At 34.9% G+C, this 9925-nt stretch overlaps 1 protein-coding gene across 1 annotated transcript; it reads right to left on the bottom strand.

Annotated features, from left to right (window-relative positions):
* Positions 1–7889: 7889 nt before the first annotated feature.
* LOC130048829 (neuronal acetylcholine receptor subunit alpha-6-like) lies at positions 7890–9089 on the bottom strand. The gene has a single exon (XM_056145902.1). It carries the CDS (start codon positions 9087–9089, stop codon positions 7890–7892), a length of 1200 nt encoding a protein of 399 aa, XP_056001877.1.
* Positions 9090–9925: the final 836 nt, after the last annotated feature.

The raw sequence follows: 9925 nt of genomic DNA, 5'->3' as shown, positions 1-9925 counted from the left end.
CGGGACAAGTTAATCCGTAGAGAGGTGAACAATACAGAGAGAGAAATTCTGCTTTGATTTTACATGAACTTGAAGATGAACTCCTTACATCTGATTCAATAGTTCAATGATGATAATTTGAAGATTGTTTATATATTTATAGATAGAAAAGACATTGTAATTGTATTTTCTTCTACCGATGTGACCTTGTCTTCAAAAGAGCATCATTAGATACTTCAAATATATCGTTATATCATCATTCCATATATATATATATATATATATATATATATATATATATATATATATATATCCAATAATAAAAGTCATAATTTAATTAAAGCCGAAAGTGCTAACAGTGAAATGTTCTTCGAGTTTTGTGTTTCTTGACTTTTATTATTGGATGTATTTAATGTATCAAATATCGAATTCTTTATTTACAAACTATATATATATATATATATATATATATATATATATATATATATATATAGATAGATAGATAGATAGATAGATAGATAAACGAAATTATAAATAAAACCAAATAATGAAAATATAATGAAGGTATTTTACTCCAAATCAAAAGATATATATATATATATATATATTTCTTTTCATGTCACAGTTAAACAATGTAACTTAAATAAGCACGAATTGGGTACCTTTATTAGCTGACCTGGTTTTGTCTTCTTATGCGGTAGAATTTATTCAAAACCTTTTATGAAAGAAAAAGTCTTGTTGTGGCGTTCAAACTGATATTTATATATGTCGAGTACGCTTTATATATTAATGATACCTACTTCATTCAAACGTCAATTCTATATATCAGCGGCGGATTTAGAGAGCCGGCGCACCCCCCCCCCCCCTAAAATTTTCAAATTTAAGGTAAATCGAGGTATCTTGTTTCGGAAAATGTATTAAACGATAAAAGATGCAATAATTTCTTCCACTCCCGGAAAAATAAATGAGAAAATCCTTTGATTTCTTGAATTACTTTATTGGGAGAACTTAATTTTTTTCAAAAAAACCCTTAAAATTTGGGTCATTTTATTAATTTCACCTTATTAAAATGATAAAAAATAGTACAAATGACTTAATAGGAGAAATATTTCAAGCCCCATAAAATCTGTAAAATCCAGAACCCCCTACCTCATAAAGTGGCGCCTTCCGTAACCACAATTCCTGGATCCGCCCCTGTATATCCCTTTAGACTCAAAATAAAAAACACCAGTCTTATATATCTGCTTCATAGTTAAGCATATAGACGTTAACGGCGAACTAACAACTAACCTTTATGACAAACGGGATGGCCTCAGCTTCTCCATCGTCAACTCCCCATATTTATGTAGCAAAATTCCATTATCACCTGCATATTGTGTTTAAGCCTCTCAATTGATAAAATATGTGAGAACATGTACATGTACTACTTATGGCCTCGCTGCCCTTCTCGTTTTTATGACACAGCGAGATCCCTCTGCATATATATACATACTTGGCGACAACAGAATGCAGACTTTTAACCACTCTAACACCAGAATAACAATTCTGGAACTCCAAGCCCTCCACCCCAGTTAGATAACCACACAACAAGTTTCCCGATACAGACCCACATTGTAGCCGAATATTCAACATACTTTAATGCATTTCTTGACTAGGAGGTTTAGCTTGAGGTGTAAACATTCCATACCGAGGGTAACGAAATGTTTGACCACGGAATAACAAATTCATCTAAACCTACAGAACAATGATGAGTCGGTTTCCAGGAACCTCAAGTCTCTCCGTTATACATGTTCTAAAACAATATCTTTAAAAGAAAAACTATATTCACCCAGTTTTTAAAACGGTTCATATGTCTGCTTCTGTAGTGTCAATACCATCATATTCCAAAGTAGTTTTAGTTCCACGGTTTTGGGAATACATTGAAAATTGTGAAGCTTGAACTATAGTTAAATTTGCGTTTCATACAGTTTATTAAAGGAGCTATTTGCATAGGGGTGAGGTTTTTCCCTATAATAATTCCGTTGACCGTGAAGGTGCAAGAATTCCGACTCGAGTTGGACTTAAGCTAAAGGATCAATTCAGGGTAACAAAAGAAAGAATAACTTTTTCTGTCTTTTCAAAAATCTCATCCATATTCGTTCCAGTTTATGATTTTATGCCAAGCATCTATTCTATTTTGATTATTTGGGTTTTAACACTCCGGACGTCCAGTAGAACATGGAAGTGGTATTGTAAGAATTAAAATAGTTCTTATAAAATAACATTCATAGGGAAAATTACTTACAGAAACTCTATCTTCTGTGTTCATCAACAAAAATGAATATTGCATCCATGAGGTGCAAAAATTTCTCGAAATGAAATACCTACCATGACATTTTGTATAATACATGTAATTCTGGATCATTTTATTTCAGTTGAAATTACAGAATAATTGGAGAGATTAAATTCAAAACTACGTGTCGACATTTACCAGCAAAGCAAGACATCCTTCAGAGAAAAGGATTTCTCACATATGGGTTTATTCAATCATGATAGGAACTAGTCTCGTTCGATTTTCTGTTGAGAGTTGCTGCCCCTTGCAAGTGAAGTGGCCAACTGCACACTTCCTTAGTAACGAATTAACTAATTTGAATAAGTAAGTCATGTAGCAGTATTTATCGACAGATACAAATTATGCAGCGGGTGACTTATAGATAAAAAGACAGAAATTGACATTCTGTTCCCAATTGCTCTAGAATCATAAACATAGTTCCATAAAATTACCCAAAGGGCCATAACTCTGCATTTTCAACTCGAATAACATGTTCACGGTAAGCATTAGATATTGATCACCGTTCGTTAGATTTTCACTTTTTCATACTTGGTATAATCACGTGATTAGATACCAGATCTTCTGAGTGGCCTAGGATCTAAGTATCAACAGGTGCTTGCCAAGAAAGGCAACTCTAAAACTCTGCATAGTTGCATCTGAAGAAAAATACATAAATATGCGTTACATGTACATATAATATGCTGTCATTTTCAGCCAACTTCTGTTTGAAATTTTATCGTTGACTTTTCAGTGACCTACGCCGCCGAAATGTCGAACAAGGTCAAAGAAGGGATATTATATATGTCAGTGGCGGATTTAATGGGGCGCAGTCCCCCCTCCAATTATTTGAATTGAAGGTCAATCGTTGTCTCTCTTTGTTTAAAGAAAATGTAAACGATAAAAGAAGAAATATTTTCTTCCACTCTCGGAGAAATAAATGACAAAATCTTTTAATTTGTTTAATTATGTTTATTGGGAGAACTTGCATTTTTTCCAAAAACTCTTTAAGATGTGCGTCATTTTATTAAAATGTACTTTAATTCACCTTAATTTTCAAAAATGACAAAAAATAGTAAAAGTGTCTACATAGGAGACAAGTCTTGTAAATCTGTAAAATCCAGAAGCTTCCGGGGGCGACACCCAGACCCCCTGCCTCATAATGTTGCGCCCACCTAATGGCAATTTCTGGATCCGCCCCTGCATGTTTTCTATGGTTTCGAACTTGACTAGATATATAGTGCTATATAGTGAGACTTCCTCCCAAACTATCAATAGTGATACAAACATCCCCATGTGCTTGGTCTGGAAGACTGGCTATAGTATATGCATTAAGTGAGTCATCTGTGGTGCGCCACAATTAACATAAACTCAAATAATTGAAAATATCTTTTAAATTACTAATAATTATTTCAAGATATCATCAATTTAATTATTGCACACAATAATTGAATGAAGGAGGTACTCATAATCGCCATAATGGCCGACTTCCTTTTAAAACATGGATGACAAGATAAATATCAGCCTGAAAATATAGATATCAGCAATATTTGTCTATTCATTTAAAAAATAATCACCTAGCTGAGTAGCTCAGTAGGTTAGCACGTCAAATACTGAACTGTAGATCGCGGGTTCGAATCCAGCAGGGGTTTTATTTTTTTTTTCAGATTGCCTCAACTAAACCTGCAGTTTTCAATTTCAAAATATTGTTCAACACATCCTCCACTTTTCATCCCTATCAAATTTCTCTGATGTAGCACACCTCCTGAGTAATAATTGATTTGATGCGCGTTTTAATTAATTAATGAGAATCATTTTCCTCATTATAGAATTGATACTGTACCCGTATTAATTGAATTATTGCTCTCTTCAACTGAAATGTAACACACATCAAATGAATTGATATCTTAAAATGATTATAGATATAGTCAAATAATTATAGATATCTTCAATTATTTGAGTTAATTTGTCGCTCCATAGTCATCCCCCTTAAAGGAGTGGCTATATCCTCTAACCCTAATGTGTAAGGACACAGTGTATGGGCAGACAAATACGTACTTATATTAGATTATATTTAAACGAAATTTCCTACATCCATGTATCAGCAGCCCCACTGTTGTCCCACCGAACCTCCGGGGGCCTCCGGGGACCTCCGGGGGGCATGTATTGAACAAATTTTGATCTATTCTATGTCTGGAAGCTTCTATGTCAATTTCCACTTTTCTAGCCCAACGAATTAAAAGAAAGATTTATAAAGGAAAAACAAGTGAAAGATTTTAGTTCTCCTACTCTTGAGAAAATACATGTACTGCAAAGTTGAAGTGTAACCTAACACCCAGGGTAAAATAGGAAGAGTATTTTCTTTTCTTACACTAAATACATAAAAAAAAACTACAGTAGTTTAAGCTAAATTTAAAAGGATTTCCATACGGTGATAGACAATTAATAAAAAAGTGAATAGAGGATAACTTTTGATTGTCAGTAAAGGTCACAAACACTCCTCTGAATCCTCCACCACACTTCCGAAAGGGGGAACCTACTGAAGGGGGTTCCACTCTGTACCATCAAGGGATTCATTCCATGTCCCTACTGGAAGCATTACGGCGGACTTTTCAGACCCATTGTCTCCGAGGCTATGACCACGCACCCATCCCTATTGCACCACTCCTCATTGAGCGTCATGAAAGAACTTCATTTTCCTTTCATTAACTTATGATCATGTAGATCGGTTATATTACGACACTTCAAATTGGTGTTGTCCTTCGGATATCAAAAGAGTCATTTACAAGTTAGAATATGAAAATATTCATTTTTAACACAACCTCGTGCACTGGCCGAGAAACAATGATGTAAAATAGGACTTTTTAAAGGTACCTATACTAGTTTCCGGATATAATATTTAACTAACTTTAAAAAGTGCATGAAAGAAATTGTGCTTGTATTTCAATGACCACGTGTAAATTATAGCGAAAAGGATTATTCCAGATAGTAAAGTAAATGAGGAAGCCTCACTATAAAGGGGGACGAATGGCTTTATAGTGAGACTTCTCCCGGGCAGTTTGGCTATATAGTGAGGCTTCTCTGGAATAAGGCTCACTACATAGCCAAAATTTCACTAAATATTCAGTCTTTCCGGGAGCATCTCACTATATATCAAAGTACTGAAAGACGGGATCAAATTATTCAATGCATAACTTTCAGAAATGGTGCAGTTATGCTAATATGACAAACATATGAAAACTCTCCAGACAAATACTTTAATGAGACATTGGTCTTGAATTGCAGATTTACGAACAACTTCCTATTCGTGTTTTTATATAAGAAAAGAAGTGTTTAAAATCGAAAGTTTCTTGAAGTATGTTCCTTTTTTATGGTTTTGAAGTCAAAACGAATATCTAAAGGGATGCTTGTATTGTAACCTCCTAGTCTTGTGGCCAGTTTTGTGTAATCAGTATGACCCAGAACTCGATATTCTTGGTTTTCATTTTGCCGAGATAGTTCCTTCCTTATTAAACCTCAATATCTTTGGTTTGTATCTTATAGTGAGGGTCACCACTTTAACTGAACTCATGTGAAAAAGCATGAATGCTATAATAAAGTAAATGAAAAGAAATATAGATAAAGGTATGGAACAAAGTTTAATATGTCAACAGAACAGACAGATAACATATGATAGGTTGACATATGATAATATATGTTTAATAGTTTATTTTTATGGACCAACATAATGAAACCAAATGTTAAATGGCATACTTCGGAATTGCACAACACAACTTGTCAATAACACACGAAAGGTTAAACTCAAGTGGTTATGTAAACACTCCACTTCTCTTTTTAGTAAAGAAATTTTCTAAACTACTAAAACTGTAAACAAGAACATGTAAATTGTAAACATTGTAACAAAATTGGTAACATAGTAATTTCAAATTTTTTGACACACATTTGGGCTAGAAGTTTCCTATGCAATGAATTTGTTTTTACATGTTACAGTCCAACATAAATAAACAGGTCCACAAGCCAGACAACGGTCTTTTCAAGTGACAAAATATACAATGTAGCATGCAGTGCTGCAAGTTCAGGCATTTTAGAATATTATGCATATACGGGTATCTGGACAATTAACAATTGTAAAAGCATTACTGTTGAATAGTAATAACATCCATACAGAACAGTTAACTATGATTGTGTAAAGAATATAATACTGTTGCAATGTCATATTTTGAGTTAATAATACAGACTGATGCCTGATCAGGGTTAAACAAATTGCAATGCTGGATTTTCATCGCTATTTTCAGTATCACAGAAAAGGTTATAATGAGATAGACATGCAAACACTCTAAACTTGTATAAAACAAGATGTGTTTGTGAAACACAAAATGCCCCCGATAATGGCCAATTCCGAAGATGACCAAGGTCGCAAAGACAAATATCTTGGTACCAGTAGAACGATCTTGTCACAGGAAATGCTCAAGTGCAATATAAAAGCTCTAATATTAGGTCAAACTCCAAGGTTAAGGTCACAGGATCAAAACTGTTGGAACCCACAAAACGGCCTTTTCAGAAGAAATACTCAAATGAAATATCAAAGCTCTAGCTCTTACTGTTCAAAACTTATTGGTAAGGTTAAAGTTTTTTAAAAGTAGGTCAAACTTCAAAGTGGTGGTCACAGGATAAAAAATATTGATATCCATGGAAAGGTCTTGTCACAATAAATTCTAATGTGATATATCAAAGCTCTATCACTTACTGTTCAAAAGTTAAAAGCAAGGTTAAAGTTTTCAAAAAGTAGGTCAAACTCCAAGGTCAAAGGCTAAAACATGTTGGTACCCACGGAATGGTCTTGTCATAAGGAATACTCATGTGAAATATCAAAGCTCTATCACTTAATGTTCAAAAGTTGTTAGAAAGGTTAAAGTTTCAGACAGAATTACAGAATGACAGACAGTACAAAATCAATATGCCCCTGATCTTCGATCTCGGGGGCATAAAAATAGTTTCTAAACTACTAGAACTGTAAATATGTACATGTGAATTGTAAACATTTTCACAAATTATTTACATAATTTCAAATTGTTTGACACACATTAGGACTAGAGGTTTCCTATGCAATGAACGATATATGAATGTGATAGTCAATCATAGATATGCAAATCCACAAGTCAGGCATCTCTTTTTAAATAATATAATATAAAGACTTGTAAATTATATAATTTCCAAATATTATGCATGAAAGATGTGTATGGTCGAGTTGTAGTTTAGAAAATTTTGCACGCTTGCATTCACGAAGTAAAAATATTCATGTATTTTATATAGTTTATAAGTATAAAGCTTGGAATGGCCGCAATAGGTATTTAGTGTGATAATGACCTTGACCTTTGGCCTTTGGATTTAAAAAGCAACATGAACCTTGCATGTCATCAGGATTTAAACTAAAGAAAGGTGATAATTACTGCTCTACCGCATAAAATAATTTCTACAAATGTGCTTGAGGAGTTGAATATAATTCTTCTCTAATCATCGTATTCTTCTTACAAGATTAAACCGTTTTCTCTAATACAGCAAACTACACCAGTAAAGTGAGTGATTCCAGTTCAACAAGTTATCAAATACCACGCTCCAGTTTAGCCATCACACCAATTGTGCTAATGAGGTATACTAAGGAATATATAACAAACATCAGAAAATCTATCGCAGACGAGACGTCATTCCAAGACACGTTCTCTTCCTCCTCGTCCTGGGTCAGATTCTGTTCTTTCTCCCCACCAAGTGACACATCATTGTGAGCAATCGCATTCTTGTGCGTCGGTATTTTGCAGAGCGAAATTTTCGAAATTAATTCAAAAATTCCATTGACCTTTTGACCCTCATTTCTGTGACGTAAGCGAAGCTGTAGTGAGGATACAACCAAAGCAACACCTCCCATGATGATCTGAATCTGTAGGTAAGAACTGATATACGGAGTGGTGTCCGAGTTTGCAGGAAGTTCCGAACTAATGATCGTCAGAAATACCATGAATCCAAGCGCTACTGTAATAGAGTACGACATCTTCTCTCCAGCATCGGCAGGAATGACGAACACAAGTATATTTAGGATTCCGAGAAACAAAATTGGTAGTACAATATTTTGAACGAAGTGCGAAGGTTTCCGTTTTAAACGAAGACTGTATGTGAGGACAGTGTTTTTTGTTGAGCTGTCTCGCTTTTGGCTGGTAGACACAATTTCCCACACACTATTGCTTTGGTACTCATCCCTATCTATTACAATGTCAAAAGTATCCACCGTTACTTGGTACTCAGTGTGTGACCACAATGTAAAAACAATGTTACAGGTTTGGGTATCAAACGGAAAATACGTAACGTCTATAGAACACTGAGATTCAAACACTTGATACGGTTTCCATTTGACTACTCCGTCATCTTTGACAAGGACGTAATAAAACGAACCACCCAGCTCCTTGAATTCGGTGAATCCGTTTTTCAAAACCAAATCCGGTTTCCATATCATGGTTTGGGGTAGTGACAGCCGATACACAGGGTATTGTGAAGTGTTCCAGGTCAGGAATTCGTCTTGCCATTCCACGACAAGATACGCCGTACTGACTAACCTCTTCTCTACCTCGTCCAGCCTGTTTATGCTCATCAAGTGGAAGCTCACAGACAACTGTGTTGCCGAAGAATGGTCCATCGACGGACGAAGCGTTTTATCATAGACATTGGTTTCAAACAGAAGCTTTGTCAGATTCCTGACGACATCCACGTGATATCCCGACACAAGGACTGATAAGCTCACGTTCAAAATCATACTGAAGAATATTGTTGTACATCGTGGCATTTTATACATCTTCAGAAATTCAATCTTACTAAGATAGAAATTAGTATTACATGTATATAGCTCAGCAATTTCAGCTGATGCCCAATGCTGCGAGAATGAAAAGTGATGTTAATGTTTAAACTCCAATGGATGAAGTATTGATTTTAAAAGTAAATATTTTCGGATCATACCAACGATATTTGATGGGTACTATGACGTTCCGTGACGACAACGCTGTACAATTAGAAAACAACCGATTTCATTATTAGAATTATTTCCAAGGCACCATGTAAATATTTGTTCAACAAGATCTCTATTTGATGATAGACAATGCATTGAGGGGTAAATAGTGCAGGAATTAAATGGACATCGTGAAGCTTCTCAAATTATCACAATGACCCATAGTAGGAAATAAATTGACTGATCTATGAATTTAATTGACTTGACCACAGCGATATGAAAGGGACACCCCGCCCACCCCTATCCCCTTTTGTGACCCAAAATAGAAGAAAAACACTAGTAAACAAGAAGCTATATTATATGTACAAAAAAGTGCATAACGGAAAAATAAATCAATCATTTGTCTTCATTTCTTGACTCTATTATGTATAAAGCTATAGCTAGAATAACGCAAAAAAGTGACCTCAAATGCCTGAAAACCCTGGAGCCCCCAGACCTCCAGCCCTCTTTTGTAATAAATCATGGATCCGCCATTGACCTCCACCACAGTTTTGTAGGCGTGACCGGCGAACAGTGGATTTTTACTCCTCTTGGTATATACATGTATTGACCAATTTTCAAAAATATTTTCTACAACCGCATAGCTG

The sequence above is a fragment of the Ostrea edulis genome, chromosome 7 (genome assembly GCF_947568905.1).
Source record: "Ostrea edulis chromosome 7, xbOstEdul1.1, whole genome shotgun sequence".
Classification (NCBI taxonomy): Eukaryota; Metazoa; Mollusca; class Bivalvia; order Ostreida; family Ostreidae; genus Ostrea; species Ostrea edulis.
This window is presented reverse-complemented; position numbering and strand designations above follow the sequence as displayed.